The 18482-nt window shown below is 34.9% G+C and overlaps 1 protein-coding gene and 1 non-coding gene across 2 annotated transcripts; both read left to right on the top strand.

Annotated features, from left to right (window-relative positions):
• The first annotated feature begins 6636 nt into the window (after window positions 1-6636).
• On the top strand, window positions 6637-6707 carry Trnag-gcc (transfer RNA glycine (anticodon GCC)). Its single transcript has one exon. It is a non-coding gene; the product is annotated as a tRNA-Gly (tRNA).
• A 6524-nt stretch (window positions 6708-13231) lies between these two features.
• On the top strand, window positions 13232-16226 carry LOC123552459 (uncharacterized). The gene is made up of 4 exons (XM_045342132.2): window positions 13232-13437; window positions 14556-14669; window positions 15216-15398; window positions 15911-16226. Exons 1-4 carry the CDS (start codon window positions 13331-13333, stop codon window positions 16224-16226), a joined length of 720 nt encoding a protein of 239 aa, XP_045198067.2. The 5' UTR covers window positions 13232-13330.
• The last annotated feature ends 2256 nt before the right edge of the window (window positions 16227-18482 follow it).

The raw sequence follows: 18482 nt of genomic DNA on the forward strand, positions 1-18482 counted from the left end.
TAGTACCCAGAGTATATGTGTAAATGCACAACTGCACATGCATAATATTCATGAATTTAATCTATTGTAAATAGCAGTTTTGAATTTAATCCTTCCGGAATTTTTGTTTTTAGTTTATGGATCCAGAAAGTTTCTTTACAGAGACGGTCAATATTATTTTTCACAATATCAATCGGCATAAATGAGAAGTCATTCATACAATGATTATTTGCATTAAAGTGTGTAGCAACATTGGAAGAGAATGCAGAGTCAATGAAATTACATATATCAAATTTGTGGCTGTTCATACGTTTGGAAACAGGTTGCATAGTTTGTCCAACATACTGCATGTTGCACTTTTTGCATGTTATTAAGTACACTACGTTTTTAGTTTGACAGTTCATGTTGTGACGTAAATTGAATGTCTCCTTTGTAACGTCATTGTGTACACTACGGTAGCGCTTTCATACTGTCGCACTGACCTGTGTACTTTCGCTCGGGGCATTATGGGTAAGAACTATTTTCAACATGGAGTCGTAAACAAGGAAGTGAAAGTGTGCTTTGCATTTTTAGTTGAATATTCACCATTGTTGTTTCCAGAGTATGATTAATTCTAGTGTATCCATTTTAGTATCATTTGAAATGATGAATTTAAGTTATCTGCAGTTGTGCAAATCGATTCATACATGAAAACGACATCGTTTAGCTTGTTTAACTGCAAAATTGTACATGTATTTTCTGTACAGCTTTTTGATTGTTTGTTTTGGGTTTAAAGCCGTTTTTCAACAGTATTTCAGTCATGTTACGTCGGTCAGTTAACCTAACCAGTGTTCCTGATTTCTGTACAAGTACAAACCTGTTCTCTACAAGTAACTGCAAACTTCTCCACATGAATCGGAGGTGGAGGACAAATTTTTTCAAACACAAATATTGTTTATCAAATAGCCGCAAAGAACATTAGCCCCGCCCGAGGATCGAACTCACGATCCGTAGATCTACGTGCTACCTACTGAGCTGTACATGTACATCATTCATTGTACGAATGTACAAAAGTATTGAACGTACCATTTTCGAATTCAGTATAACTATAAATTGAAATAATGTCAATCATACAGTCAATCATCACATTGTTGCAGGACTAATTTCCAAAGTATCAGTTTGATGTAGTTCAGTAAGGCTAAATGTACAGTCTAGTCAGAAATGGTCCAGACTTAAAAGGCTAATTACCAGATGCACACTTTGTTTTCTTGTATTGTATTCTTGTTTTGTTAATTGATATTTTTTCTATACAAATTTAAATAAACAGTTGATAATTAGTATGAGTTTATATGATATCGGAATAGTAAAATTCTTATTCAATAAAGATTTCTCAGCTTGCTTCAAAATTGTAAAAAATCTCAGAATTTATTTCCCGGTGAGGACAGTCAGTGACAGGTAGCTCAGTTGGTTAGAGCACCCCAGACATAGAAGTACAATATCATGGGGAGGTCTCAGGTTCGAATCCTGACCTGGCACTTGTCCACCTTATTACCTCCAATTATGTCAATTTACACTTCCAAATTTTAACACATAAATCTTCAATTCTTCATGTATGTACATTTGATCTTATGATATTTTTCATAACACAGCACATTTAGAAAGTGTTTCAAGCATTTTGCCATGGAAAACTTATGAGACTGATGCTTTAATTTATTGTTGTAAATTTTGTTGTTGAATACAATATCCTATTAACTTTGATATAATGTTACAGTTTAGATACATGAAATGGTAGGTATATACAAATGTAACATTTACATTTTTTCAACTGAGAAACAGGCATGTCCCATGTTTTATAACTGCAGGTCAATAGGTAATACAAACTAGGACATTTTTGTTTTATTTAGTAAAAATTGACTAGATGAATACTGACCAAGATACTAGTAACAGTATATTACATTACATATTTGTACAGGTCACTATAAAAAATCCTTGCATATTTCTTAATCTGCTGCATGAACTGTCAGAAAGGTGTAGTGATAGAAATAATGGAATCTTTTGAAACTAAGTGACATTCTTATTTTTGTATCTGAATAAATTATGAATAAAATCCATTTCAGAAGAAAGGGACTTGATTTAAACATATTGCTTTGTGTTTTAAATAGTATGGTTGACATAATATTTACTAAAAGTTTTGGTTGGAAGATGTAAAAAAGATGGAGAGAATCTTTGGTCAAATATTGGAAATTAAACCTACTTTCTGAGAGAAGAATGAACTAAATATTTTACAACTAGCCTGGGAAATAGAATTTTTGTGTGAAATACTATCAAATAAAAACATTGAACAGAATCTAGAAACATTTTAAACATCTTTTATTGACTGTATATATATACACATTGTTAACGTTTTAGTTATTATTTTCATTTAAGTTATGAGTGTATTACCCTTTTACCTCTTACTGATTTGATAAAATGTTTTAATGTGTGTACCAGTAATAATATTAATAATCATTAGTAATATTGCATGACTTCTTACATAAATATCTGGTCCATAGTTTGTGTTTTATGACATGTCTAATATTGGAGAATAATAGTTAATATTAATGTCTAAAGTCATGTTATATACCACTTATTGAATGGCTTGCCAGTCAGTATTCATGACTTAGCCCTTTTTTACTATTGATCAGCAAATACTTCCATTAATAATTATATTGTATTGAAGTTGTCTGTGCTTAGGATTTTATATGTTTACCTGAAGTGTATTTGTTTGATATGTTCCCCATGTTTAAAAGGCCTGTTAATTAATAAAAAAAATAGACTGCAAAATAATGTGTATGAACTTTAATATATGTACATATAAAACTGGAATTTACAAAGGTGGTTGTTTTTCACTCATGATAGTGATGTTGAGAACTGAAATTCTGTCAGTATTACATTGTCCATGATTCATTCGTTAACAACAAGTACTTTTAAGCATTTCCAGTTAGTAATAGCAGAGAATTTATTCTCTCTTTTGTCTGTCAGTGGTGCACCAAGGGCAGGACTAGACTATCAGAATTGCAATATGTAAACTTTGAGTAAGTGTTTGGTTATTAACACTTTGAACAGGATATGAGTTATGATATACATGTACATTGACATGGGGTGCCAGCTGGTATATCAGGCCACACAGTATTCCTTCTTGATGACATGACTTAAGCACTCTATTTGTGCATCATTTAGACGTTTAGGACATTGATCCTTATGGTATCTAAGTCTCCAGATCAAAATTGAATATACCATAATTGCGTTCCAATACTATAGTATAGGAAAGTGAAAGTAGATTTTCCTTTTTGTCAAAAAATAATTCTATGACACGAGTCAGAGAACGATAATGGTTTAAAAAGTTTAAGTAATCACAATTACGCATATTTCTTGTAATAACATGCAAAAAATAAGTAGATTCTGAACATTTACCGTCCTCCGCGGGACTATGTTTTAGTGTATGTACAATTATCCAAAATCGGCTAGTTATCAGTTCCTAGTATAGAGGTTAGACGGAATGTGTGACGTCACGCTCTATGTATAGAATGTTGTAACGTGACTCTAAATGATGTCCCAGTATTAATACGCGGGCAATGTGAACAACGGTTTCTTTTACAACTTTCAGATATGCAAATGTTCGTACTGTTTTGTTGTTGTTTTTTTTTTGGTTTTTTTTATAGTAATTTAAAGACACTTGTCTAAACCCGTTTTTTATGGGGATGTGGTTTACAAACTTCGTAAGATCTTGGGTCATGGTAATTTTCCAAATGTATTTGGTAAAATTATAAAACGTTTTATTAATAGAGGTTACGACCCAACTGTTTTGAGACATACCGCATGTTTAGTGTTCAACTCGTTTACAGTTGGACACTACGCTTCCCTCTTTGATTGTGTCTGACGGAAGAGGAGGGGGTGGGGGGACTCTATGATGAGCAGTTTTTAAATCCTACCAGGACTGAACTGTTTTGATATCTGTCTTCTGGCCTGTTTCGTCGGGCCCTCAGTGGTGCTTCTCTTATTGCTCTGTCTTCTGAAAAGGCATTGAGTACATACGTTTTTGGTTCTAAAGGTTTGCTTTTTATATATTTATACACGAGCATTTTTGTGTTTTACATGCCATGCCTTTTTGTTTCCATTACGTTTGTTAGAGATTCAGCTGGAGGGGATTACTTTTATTTACACTGTCCCGTGTCTTTGGAACATGGTGGGGGTAAGAGTGAGGTTGGGTGCGCACCATAACCCGGTTTAAGTTCCCCAGTGGAGTTTTTGCCATTGCCGTTCCAAGGCGGTGCCCCACTGTGTTCCTTTGTTTGTTCGTTTTGTCCTCATGTGTGTGCGCGTCTGTGTGTATGTGTGCGTGTGTTTGTGGTGTGCACGTCTGCGTGCTGTGGGTTTCGTTTTGGGGAGGCTGCGTTTTTGGTACGTGGTATTCCCTGTCTGATATTTGTCTTTGCTTTTTATAAACGTGCAATGTGAATAAAATAAACAAAACGGATGTATACCAATGTATTACTTCAAATTCAAAACCATTTCTTAGATGAATTTCATTCATCATTTTGAGTTTTATTGTATAACTGTGAATATTTTGCATTCTGTTTTGTTTGTTTACATTCCGCCTAACATGTGTACACCGCTGTGACCTCTAGACCGGATGTTTATTAGGGAAGTTCACGCAAGTTGTTTCTGTAACGTTGACGAAAGCATAAAATATGCGAAGTATCTCTGCAGTATGAAATAGTAAGACAGTGTGACTGGTGCACGATGGAAGATAAATTACCGCTTGTTCAATATACTAGGTACACATTCATTGAACTGGGCGTTTTGTGTGAGAAATTTACGCTTGAAATAGGTTAGTGCATTTTCCCGTTCATGACCATGGTTCTTATATGATACCTAGGGGTAGGGTATAACATGTACAAAGGCATTTTCTTTCTGGTCTGGTGCCAGTGGTACTCACTGAGCCGGAAACCTTAAAAGTAGATTTATAAAAGTACTGCCAGTTCAATGTAGTCTGTCGTTTGTTTCTATGAAAACACTAGAAATACCCTGAACAGAAATAGGCTAGCATCCAAGATCGGTGTTATTCAAAATAATAAAGTCAGCAAAGTAATAAAAATTAAAATATATTAAATGGTTAATAAAACAGCACAGATATGAACAATTCAGTAAAGGGGAACTTACCATCAGATTGTTTGAATATAAGTGGCAAATCAGGTATTTTTCTCAAAGTGCCAGTAGACAGAGCGGAATTTCATAATTCTATTTCTGATCACGTATAACGGCATTTGGGCACTAAACAGAGACTTATTTTTAGATTTTTTAAATTTTTGACCAAATTTTCGCACATGGGGTGATAATTTCGCTCAATCTGGTGCTGATCAAATCACGTATTTGTATGATTTAGACATGAAATCACGATGGATTTGTTAAATCCGTGGCATTTTAGATTAAATAGTGCTTATTTACCTTCTGTGCATCAAAACACTTGCTTGACTAATGTAAAACACTCGAAAAATGCGAACACTTGCACATGAGGTGACATTTTTGGCAAAAAATCGACATGGGGTGGCCTTAGAAAAACGCGAATTTCATCATCATCATCATCATCTTTGATAATGGCAAGCAGTCCTGTTGGACTATAATGGCCATGCGTGGGGGTTAGTAAAGTGAAAGATTATCAAGCCTCCCAAGCTACTCAATCCACCCAGGAGGACATTGACAATGTGATAAAAAATAGTGCAAAAACCTACTCAAGCCCTTAAAGGCTATACATTGCATAATCTACTATGTACATGGTGAAGAAACAAGAGAGTTAGTACTGTTAAAAGATAAAAGCATATATGTACTGTCTAGGGGATGTGTGGTAACACATTCAGTCCCGACTTAAACACAGCGTTTGAGTCAGCACTGACTAAGTGCACCGGCAGTGAGTTCCATTCAACTATTGTCCTAGGGAAAAATGAGTACTTTATGTAGTCAACTGATGAGTGTGGTATATGATATAATTTCTCGACTTTAACTTATGACTTGTAAATGGAACTGCACAGGTTGTCTTTAATGAAGGTTTTCTGAGAAATAAATGCAAAAATTGCCGAAAATTAAACAAAATAGTTCCCTTTATAGGTTAAATTGCAGTAATTCGGTCAAAAATGTGCTTCCGAGAAGTCCCTAATAAATAGATCCTAATTTTTCGATTTTCGCGCATTTGTGCGTAAATCGGGGACCAAATGTCATTATTTCACTCGTAGAATGAATTTTACATAAAATAGGACACTTTTCATGCTAATATTCGCATGTTTTCGAGTTGTTTACTTGAAAACGAAGGTAGGGTGTTTATTCTGCGGACCACTTTCTGAAATGCGGCAATATGAGGGTACCTGACTTCAGTTGACTTGCATTTCACTGCATACTATTCAACACCCCATTTTCTTTTCGTTTTCTTGAAGCAAATATATGGATATCTTGTGGAAAATAGGTCTACGACGGAGTGAAAATCTAGAAACTGTAATAAAATTGTTCTGACGTAGCTGAATTTTATATGAAACAAAGAACAATTTCTTTTATTGGTATATAGCCTGAACAGATAGCGTACACGAGTTGTCATACGCCGGAAACAAAAACAAGCTGTCAATCAATCTTAAAAAGTCCAAGGCAATTGCATCGGTGGTTCAGTGGTAGAATGCTCGCCTGCCACGCGGGCGGCCCGGGTTCGATTCCCGGCCGATGCATTTTTTTTTTAGAATAAACATTTTGTCCTGATGTATTAATATTAACAAAATGAACCTTAAAAACACATTGATAAATACAATCTGGTTTTCATAAAATTATTTAACAACGCTGTTAATATTCTTATTTTATATAATGAAGAAAATGACGTAAATTGAATACATACTAAAGACTGGAAGGTCCTACAAAACATGCAAAACGTGTCCATCTTAAAGTTTACAGCTAAACTGGAAATATTTATGACATTTTTATTGTATAAACATAAACTTAACTAAGAACCTGGAAACGTTGATTCAAATAAATGTTTTTCATATATTTTAAATGCTTTTCATATATTTATCAATAAGTAAAGCTTATATGATTTGAATAGACATGATACGACGACTTTGTTCATTTACGTGTTGTCTACACGATATATAAAGAACAGGGTCGCAAAATTTAAAGATATTAAAGGGAGAGAGGCATCTCTTTCCTATTAATCAAGGGAAACAGTAGTTTTTCCCCTTACACTGGTTACCACTATTAATATCTAGTATATTTTAGCGTCTTACAGGTCATAAGAGAATCTTAAACATATCAACCGACACATGGGGACAACTCATTAAACAGAGGGCTCCGACACATGGGGACAACTCTTTAAACAAAGGGCTCCGACACATGGGGACAAGTCATTAAATAGAGGGATCCGACACATAGGGCCAACTCTTTAAACAGAGGGCTCCGACACATTGGGACAACTCATTAAACAGAGGGCTCCGACACATGGGGACAAGTCATTAAACAGAGGGCTCCGACACATGGGGACAAGTCATTAAACAGAGGGCTCCGACACATTGGGACAACTCATTAAACAGCTTGCTCTGACACATGGGGACAAGTCATAAAACAGAGGCCTCCGACACATGGGGACAAGTCATTAAACAGAGGGCTCCGCTTAGTGCATACCGGGGTTTTCATTTGACTATCTGTTCAGAACTATAACACTTTTTACTGCTCCTTGAAATAACTTTTTTTATGTATTTTTATTTAGAATGCGATACATTAGAAAACTGACCACTTATAAAGCTCAGCAGGTAACTTATGACTTCCAGGTGGAATCCAGGGCGAGGCATCCCCTTGGAAACTGACTTAAAGTTTATTGTTAATTTACCTCAAATGCCTATATTGCTTTCTCTGTAATAATCAAAATCATTTATGAACAAAATGCATAAAAGTAGGCCGGTGGTTGGTTATTGCAGTACGTGGTAAAAGGAATGTTATATAAGTTATATTCAGCCCATGTCATTACAATTAATCATGTTTTTTTTTTTCCTTGAAACTAGTTCCGCACATATTTTAACAATTCGACTGAACAAATGCATCTAATCCGCAGCACGGGTTTTCTTGAATTGTAGCCATATTTATCCAAACCAATTTCGAGAGAAAATGGAAATTTTCATTTTTGCATAGGTATGTTGTTGTAGGCTAACTGAGATATCCTGAAAGTTTTATTATGTGCCCAAAATGGCTGAAATTCACAATAATAACAATTATCCCTATCCAAATTGTTTTATAGTCAAATCAAAACTCATCAAGATATTTTTAAAATTCGCGACAAAGTTCCTGTTACCACCTTCTAAATTCTTCAAAATGAAGTTAATATGAATGTCGTAGTCTTGTTACTAAAATAAGAATCAAGGGCAGACCTTTTGCTTAAAGGATGGATTAAATAGTAACTAACCTGTTGAGTCTGTGATATTTCCGGCGTTCTCCGCCTCCCTTGCATACCAAATTAGCGGTAAGAAAGGCAGTTATCATCCCCGTTTGTAATAGGTACGACAAATCATGATTAGTTTCATAAACCCGTATGATGCTGGACACGATTGATTCTGCCTTTGCGCCCAGTGTAGATCATGATCTGCACTGTTCGCCATACTGACAGATTTGTTTTTGGTAAGCACCCCTTTTAACAGTTAATGGTACTGTCCAAATTGAAAGATGGACAAGTTCATTATAGAAATTTAGAAGGGTAAGGGCTAAAACTTGGAAGCATTGACATCATTGCGACATATTAGTTACAGGAATGGTGCTTGTATATTCCAAGTTGTTTTACATAAAGAAATATTGTAATTATTGTTATTATATTACCATGTTCCAATATATTTAAACAGTCCGAAGCGGATCTACTAGTACGCCACGTAAAATAATTCACCCGGGCTACTTTCGACAGGCGTATAACCTCTTCGTCCTGTTAAAATATATTAAAACAGGGTTGCACAGAGCTGTCTTCCTTCGCTTCCGCTTCGGATTCTGAAGCATTCACCTCTGTCAACATCTGACCATAATTTTGTTTAAGGATCTTGGACCATAAACAGCCCTTGAATAAGACATTCATCTAAAAGAATTCCACAGATTATTATGCCGAGAAAGTCTAAAACTTGCATTAATTCTAACTATATTTTCTAAACGCTTTTACTTAGAGTCATCCAGCCTGATTTTGGAAAACTTCTGTGGTACTTTTAACAGCCTGTAAAAATGTTAAGTTTGCTATTTAATTCTCTCACATACTCCGTGGAAGAACGTTGTTTCCGTACGATGTGTTTTACCGTCAACTGCTCTTACTAGATGCGGGATGAAAGTTAGCAAGTAAGCTATATATGTTATGCAGTGCCACATCCTCAACTGTGTAATAGTAGCATGCGAATTGACCATTAAAATCTATGAAGTGGAAATGACGACTTATAGAAGCATATAATTACCAAGTTGAAAAATGCACAGAAGGCTTACAGCTACGATATTTAAAATATAGCACAACTGTTCATAAAAAACTTGTAAATTCCAAATGACAGCTAGTAAACTTCAAAATCAAATTGAGTACTGTACTTTCCGCTTCGATAGCTCTGTGATAGAGCGCCCGCTTCGAGAGCGGGAGGTCGTGAGTTCGATCCCTGGCCGCGTCATACCAAAGACGTGAAAAATGGTACCAGTAGCATCATCGCTTGGCGCTCAGCATTAAGAGACTGGTTAACTCTATATTAGCACCATGTAATGTGACTGGATGGGGTGGTATCATGTCACGTGAGGCAGCACTGTAATGTTTGGCATTCAAGTATAAGCACCGTCGTTTATACGCCTGAGAAAAAAATTGAAAAAAGACGCTGAGCCCGAACATACACACACTGTAAAATGTACTTGACAACTTATAAAAAACATAGCATTTTGAATATGGCAGATAGTACGTTACATCTTTCGTGTATGCTGACGAAACAAAACAAAAATGATAAATTAGTATTCCAGTTGGTGTTGAATACGTAATTAAGGTCGGCGAAATGAGTTATTGGATAGACAGAGTGCCGTTCTTTATGGATTTATTTCTAACTAAATGGCAAATGAACCCATAGTTCATAATTTGAAAGGAAGTTTTATAAGCTGATATCGGGTTATTACTTCAGTAATACGTAAATTTTGCAGTGTCAGTAGTAAAATTAGAAAATAGTATAAAAAGAAAGAGTGGAAAACCACAGGTCGCCCAACACAACATAAACGAAAATGTTGCCGGTGTAACATTAAATATTGACCCCATTGATCAAAATTTAATGTTGAAATGTTGGCGGGGTCAATTGTCAACGTTGAAAAAAGACCCTTTGATCAAACTGTAATGTTAAAATGTTTGCGGGGTCAATTCTCAGCGTTGTAAAGGACCTTTTGATCAAAATTTAATGTTAAAATGTTGACGGTTTCAATTCTTAACGTTGAAAAAGAACCCATGGGGTCAATTTTCAACGGGGTCAGTATCTAATGTTACACCGGCTCGGTTTGATTGAGCCTGTTCATGGACGGTAGTGGAAATGCAAGTTACCGTCCATCCCTGTAGCCCCGGGTTGAGCAGAACTTGACACTTACACATGTTATAAGTACCAGAATGTAATTTAGAGACAGCCGCAGATGTATTCGTACGGCGATGCACATGGAACCTTCACAGATGCACTTTCATGAAAAGCGGCGTATGGTCCCCATTTAAGATAATGCTTTTGCCCGAAAGTCGAGGTAGCAGTAGCCTTAAACATAAAAAAAAAGAAATGTGAAAGACGCACATTTATATTTTATCACTTATAATTTCATTTCATTTTTCCGCCTGTTTATCAGTTCACTAGTAAGGCCGAACTATTCCTCACATGGCTTGTGTGTTTTTCAGGTTATAATTTATTACTGCGTTATTGCAGCATAAACAAATTACAAATCCAGCGTGTACACCGCCTCTATGCTATATTTTTTCACGATAAGTTATTCCCAAGGCAAACATATGTTTTGCAACTAGAATTGTTGTTTTTTTCTAGAAAATGACTTCACACTGCCAACCAGGACGTCGTTGAGCATATACCAGGGCACTCTCAAAGGCATACACAGGCGGAAAAGCGGATGAAATAAATAAAATCCTTTATTTGTTTGGTCGCTGTTTCTTAGTTTGATGTCATGAAGGGCATTTTTTATTCTTTTGCTAACCTGACGTACGTATGCCTGTTTAGGAAAACACACGAAATTTATTATAGAATGTCGTATTTCATCTTTTAATGTAATTCATTTTACCAAAGACAAGGTAAAATGATTAGAGTGTCCTGGTCAGATTATTGTTCGGACAATTTATCGCATGTTTCACAACTTCACATAAAATCCGACAGCGACTTTCAGAGCAAAGAAACAATTCGATAGAACAGCCTCTTTCTGTTTTCTTTAATTGACAGCGTAATTTGATATAGATAAATCCTGAATCTATGTGTAAAACCTAAGTATCCTTTAAATAACGCAGTTTGTTTGGCATTCTGATACAAATAACTTAAATTGTAAAGAAAAATATTTAAGCAAATGCTAATTCCGCTTTTTCATTAGCTTTTCTTAACTTAACATTTGAACATAACGAGGTTCTCGCATCTGTGAGATTCAGTATCATTTTCACATTCATCATATATTTTGTATGGAAAAAATGTGGTTATTTTCGTATTAACAAAACTGGCGTAATAATATCAAAGAAGATTGCACACCGGCAACCTGAAGTCATTAACAGAATGGCGTCGTTCGAAAACCTTCCAAATCTGTCGCGACAATTTCAAAAAGAAAAGTACATTATAGCTTAAACGCTTTTTCTAATGGTAAATAGGCACGACTGTATTATTTTTCACTGGATTTGACGATAATTTAAATAAATACTAGGAAACTGTATTTTCATCGGCAAATTACAACTTGACGTGGGTGGATCTTTTGAATGTTTCACTAAGATATTGAAAATATCGATATCCTGACATTTGTTTTGATTTTCTTTCAGTGAACTATCGAAATATTAATGTGAAATATATCTGGCATTTTCACAGTGAAAATTATCAAATATATTTTTCACTGGTTAGACACTATAAAATGGTAAAATTTAGTCAAAACAAGAAATAAAAAGATTTTTTTTTTGTTTTACATATAAGATCAAAATATCTTTCCTTCATGAGCACCATATCTTACATTTTCACTCATGGCTATGCCACTCGTGAAAATATTGCATTTGTAATTTTGTATTCAGTCGTGAACGATATTTCAATCTTACACTGAAACAAACAAGTATCATATATTTTAGACGGGTAAAACCCACATTTGGACTTTTTGCAAATAATCCAAGGATCCCTAGTCCCAGTGTGGTTAAAGTCACAAAATAGCATCTTATTCTTAAATAAAATATCGCACTTGATATAGGCAGAAAATTGAATATGGTATAAAGAAACAAGCCGTTGCAATACAAGAAAGAGAAATGTGATGGGAAAACACAAGGTATCGTTGCAGGCATGGGCTGTCCCCTGTGCCGAACCGTCAATCTAATGGCTTCCTCACTTGAAAGAATTTTACATTTTATGCAAGGTTTCGGTCCCATGGAGGTGAGGGTCAAACGAGATTAACCACCCCGCAATGAAGACTTAAAGCAGAATTTTATATAAACGATATATTGAATGGAGCAAAAATAATTATTTTCCATCTTGCATTTATTGTAAATAAACATCAAAATAATTAAGCATTCTTAGTAATCATGATTTGATAACACACAAACATGTTATTGATAGAAAAACGAAACAAACGTTTTTACAACACCGCAGGCCGGGACATGTACTTGTTTCAGGTCTTTTTTTTTTCGAGCATTTGATAAAACATTATTTTATTTAATGAAGACAAATGATGATATTAAATTGTCAATGTGCGCAAGTTGTTGAAACAATAACCTGCGTCAACGTATAGCCAAAGGCGTTGAACGATTTACATAAAATTGACGTCAAAATCTACAACCAATCAAACGCTCCGTTACAAAAAACCACAAAGGTCAATTGTTGTTTAATCGGCAATATATAACGTACCAACGTTGTTAATGAAAGCATAAGATAGGAGTTGACAATATGTATTTGGTAAGCTTTGTTTTAATAAAGTTCTCAAATTTTAAAGTACATGCAAAGATTATAATATAATTGATTAACTAAAAGATAATTCAAGCAGCATGTCGTAAAGCATGTCGTAAACTGATATAAACTGATTTACGGTCTTAACATGGAAGTTTTCTTTAACTTTACAGACCACCATACTACCATTACTTGTGCTTTTGGGGGCCAGCTGTGCTCTAGATATGTCGGGCCTTGTTCCGTCCCTCCGAAGATGTAGAGGTACTTTTGGAAAAATTCTGAAGAAACACGACTGGGTTTGTGAAGAAAGTCAGTTCCAAACATACCCGAAGTAAGTTATTTTTTACTTTGTTTTGTAACAACAATATTTTTTTCCAGTTATTATATCATATAGAAAAGTTTGGTGCCTTGAAAATAACAGTATGGTTCATCTTTAAGACAGCTGAAACCTATTTATTTTGGACGATTCTTGCGTGTTATCACTAATTAAATTTACATGGTCGTGATAAAATTTGAACAAAAGAATCGACTTCGTGGTGCTACACTTTTTTTTTTCATTTTTCTATAATTCCGTGCTAATCACCGTACAAGCAATCAGTTATTTCTTACATATGTGAATCTTGCCAATTGAAAATATTAGTTTCGAATGAACTTGCAAGCTTACCCGCTGATTTTAAAAAGACGCTAAAGTGATGTCATATATATAATTTTGCTGACATTTCAACTAAAGAATTTCTTCTTACCTGCTTAGGAAAAATACAAATAAACAAAAAAGCCATGTTTGGATTCTATCCCGTCATACTTAGTATAAAAATGCTGATTCAAAAGTTATAGAAATTTTCATGTTGACAATGTATAAATATAATGTCATTGAACGAATGTATTGGAAGTATAAAGCATCTGAAACGCGTTTGAAATAATAAACAATAACGATGTTTCATAATTATGTGATTTTACAAAGTTTAAAACTTTTTTTGAATTCTCAACTCTTTATTATTATTATTATTATTATTATTATTTTGTGTTGAATAATTATATAATAAACCTTCCTGTTATATTTTTTAGTAAATGAGAATAAAATTTATTTTACAAAAATTCTACCTGAGAAGATTAAGGATAATAGCAAGTATTTTAAAATGCATTTAACTGAATTTAATTGATCATCTGAAAAAATGTCGGTAAACCTGAGATAAAAATGAGAAATTTGAATAAGAATATCTTGCCATTTCTCAAATTTTTGAAATTGTAAAAATATTATCTCATTGAAAATGAATGCATTATTAGTCTTTTTTCTTCGGAAGACATGTGGGTTTTTCTCGGCTGAAGTTGGAAATGCTAAATGATTGTTGTTAGGAGTGCTTAAACGTTAAAAGAAAAAATATATCATTCCAAAGTTTTGAGTCTTAAACATTTTGCCGGGATTGCACGAAGTTGTATTTTAACTTTCAGAGCGGAAGTAGATCAACTGCTGCTAAACAAGGCGACGCTTTATGAAAATGAGACATATTTCCTTGACAATGTGAAGTCGTGTCAGAAATATATTGACAGGAGCAAGGTTTATGGGTATGTAAGCAATTTTTTTAGATTGGAAAGCTACCTTTGTTGTTCTTTTTAAACTAAATGTTATATTGTTATAGTTACTGTCTGAATATGTTTATGTTTTTAAATTTCTGCAAAAGCGTTGGTCTGTTATTGTTCATAGGGGGTGGCATCAAACTGTTTGGAGCATGGGTAATGGTATTTAGGCAGTATTTTACCACCTATTCGATAAAATGAGCCACGCCATGACAAAACCAACATATTGGCTTTGCGACCAGCATGGATCCAGACCAGCCTGCGCATCTGCGCAGTCTGGTCAGGATCCATGCTGTTCGTTTTCAACGCCTATTGGAATTAGAGAATCTGTTAGCGAACAGCATGGATCCTGACCAGACTGCGCGGATGCGCAGGCTGGTCTGGATCCATGCTGGTCGCAAAACCACTATGTTGGTTTTCTCATGGCACGGCTCAAATATGTTTTAATGCCAGAAAGCCTTTAACCAGTAGGATATAAAAACAGGTGAATACATTTCAAGGTTAATTGTTGTTGTTGTTTTTTTTTGTTTTCAGTGAGAACGAGTATTATGTCTACGAATCAGTTTGTAAAATGATTAGAAAACCAGTGCGGGTGATCTGGGCACTAGTTCCAGATTATATTGCCCCAGTGGAACTTCAGAACTTGAGGGGCGGGCTTCTTCCTGTTCATGTACTGGAAGGTCAAGACTTGTTTGATGTAGAATGTGTGCATCCATGGTGAGTTTTACAATTTTGAGTTTGCTTTGCTTAGTTTTAAGTCACATACAGAACTAAAATACTCAGAAATATGGCCTAAGTTGTCTTTCTCTCTGTGATAGTCAAATAGTCAATAATTATCTTTAATTAAATATTTAATCAGGATAACTTATACCATATTTCTGTTTCATGTGTGTTTCAACCAATTGTCAGTATATTGTATCACTAAATCTTTGAAAAGGCCTTTCAATTTCTTACAAACGCGTAATAATTCTTCGTTGAAAATAAACCACAGGAGAGGATGGAAATTCATTATTCATGTCTCATGTTTCGGAATCTATAAGCTAGATACATTTCACGGTAGAGCTGGAATCATTACTAATTGGCGTATATCCATTTCCCTGTATACACATGCTCATATTCTCCGAGTCCATGTATGTTAATTAATATACTAGTATCTACTGTAAGTACTAGTACGTTTGACGCACAATTATATTTGATTTTTTACAGATAATATGAATTTGTTCTTCCAGGGCTACAGGTATTCCAAAGCACTTTAGTCGAAGAGTTGCTAGACGTCTCAGAAGAATTCGATTTCATGGAGTGAAGCGGAATCTTTGTCTTGCTGGATATGCCTACAACTATAACATGATGTGTAAACCAACTGGTTATATGGAAAGAGAAGTACTTGTCTACAGCGAGCATGCAAAAAAAATCTTCTGGGTAGTTATCCCAGATGTCCCTACTTCCTGCGCATGCGCATATTGTAAATGCACAGGTGGTGGTCGTCCCGGTCGGCCAGGTCCCCCCGGTCGAGGACACCGTCAGAACATACCAGCAGTTGTATAAAAAAAGATACTTTTTCAAGAAAGTTTTATGCATCTAACTTCAAACATCTAACTTTCAGGTTTTCTGTGCACTTGTTTTCGTCGAGAACATTAACCTATGCATATATGAAAGTAAAGAATGCATCGTTATGTTGATGCTTTAAAGTAGCATTTTCTTTTCTTCGACTGAAAAAAGGATCTGTAAAAAGTGTATAATCGATTTATATTTTGTAAATAATTCATTGAATGTATTGCACTTACAAATTTATAATATGTTGTGATATCGGGAATGTGCAATTTTTCGTGTGCTTTTATTTCAGCTATAATTTTGTTTTGTCGGTTCGGTTCGATGTATATACATGTAATAAAAATATTAGAACAACACGATATTTAGAGCTTATATAAAACTTTTTGTGTATTTTTAAATTTCACTTGACTTAAAACTTCCATGTGAAAAGTAAACAACCCCAAACAGTTACAATGTGCGTGAAATTCCTAAGATTATATGCACTAAATTTATGAAATGATTTGGGACTGTCTTACGGTTCATTTCTAACAGCAGTTTTTGGCAGAAAACAAATCTGTCGTTGAAAGAATAAAATGAATATTCATGTCGCGTTAACATACCGGGTACTATGTCGTAGAAATGAAATTAATTTAAAACTGTATAAACAAAATAGATCCCATTCAAAATCTTTGCTAAACGGGACTTCCAATTTCTTTTTTACCAAAAAGTGTAATACTATTGTGAAAAAAAAAGAATATTTTTTCCTTAGGCAATGTTGTGATATAAATTCTTTCCTTCAGTCTTTGTGTAATAAAAATCTAGGTCCTTTGCACCATTTCTCTAAATCATGTTTTCTATATCGCATTTCCAAGTAAAAGATTAAAAACAAATGTAATGTTTTATTTTATCTTCACTCCGGTGATAATGGTTTAATTTTAGTAATAGGTTACTATATTATGCCAGTAGTACTTTTGTGGTAAATCCTGTCCACACCTGTAACGTAGTACAACGTATAGGCATCTGATGGTCCTTTCACGCTTTTGTGGAATCAACATTTATTAAACGAAAGTCATTTTGACAATATTGCTGAAATATTTAGATGTGGAGTTCTCCAATACGGAAATATTTGACATTTGAGACATATACTGACACTTTTAGACAACGCTGAAAATGGCGTTTTAACGATTTGACACAGTTCCCAAAAGCTCCATATACCCTTGCTCCGTTACGGACCCCTGTTCAATTTGTGTTGCAAACATTTTTCCGTAGATAAAAAGCTGACATGTCGTGATCAAGCCAAGATATTTTCAAATATTAAGAAAGTGCCGTAAAATGATTGCCCATTAGCAAAACAAAACAAAAATGAGTCCACGCGGTTACTTTTAGACAGGGTGACCCCTGTGCATGAACCATGCATGTAAACCAATACAAATCCGACTTTCGTTTTCAAGTTTAGCCCGAGTACTTTCCGGGATAAGTTGAAGGTCGTCTGTCAACTTGTAAGATTGTATAAAATGTGCCAGGTGGTCTAAGGGTACTTGTTCAAGCCTGTCTCGACGGTATAACGATGGGATTTTGTTCAAGCCTGTCTCGACGGTATAACGATATGATTTTGTTCAAGCCTGTCTCGACGGTATAACGATATGATTTTGTTCAAGCCTGTCTCGACGGTATAACGATGGGATTTTTTCAAGCCTGTCTCGACGGTATAACGATGGGATTTTCGTTTAAAAGCAACGAAAAAGACTGCAGCCATCGAATCCCATTTTCCCTTGCTTTCTGTACGAGCAGTTATAGTTTAATTGCGACTGCATTGGGAAGCTGAGAACCAGTGTCCTTTTGAGCTGCCGAAAGGAGTTTCATTTTTGCGACTTTCGAATTTTTCGTCGTTGACTTGTTTATATTATGTTTAACAATCTGTCGACTTAATAACTTCTTTATTTTCTGATGAAGACATAATTCAATACTTTAAGACCAACCTATTTAAACTAAGTAAAACCTTTGGCCAATCAGAAGAGGCAAAACAAAACGAGATAAACTTGATTTTAAAGGCAGAAAAAGATTTATTCTCAAAAATTATCCGATAACATCGCCTTAATTGCAATTGCCCTGGGTGGATAGATTAGCTCAGTGGTTTGCACGCTGGCTTTCCAATCCAGAGGTCCGGCGTTCGATCCCCGACAGATGCCTCGAGAAATTTCAGAAACGCTTTTCAGTGCTTCCCACCCAGCTAGAGTTGTTTCTGGTCAGAAACCAAGGCAATCCTTGCAA

Source organism: Mercenaria mercenaria, chromosome 4 (genome assembly GCF_021730395.1).
Source record: "Mercenaria mercenaria strain notata chromosome 4, MADL_Memer_1, whole genome shotgun sequence".
In the NCBI taxonomy this organism is placed as follows: domain Eukaryota; kingdom Metazoa; phylum Mollusca; class Bivalvia; order Venerida; family Veneridae; genus Mercenaria; species Mercenaria mercenaria.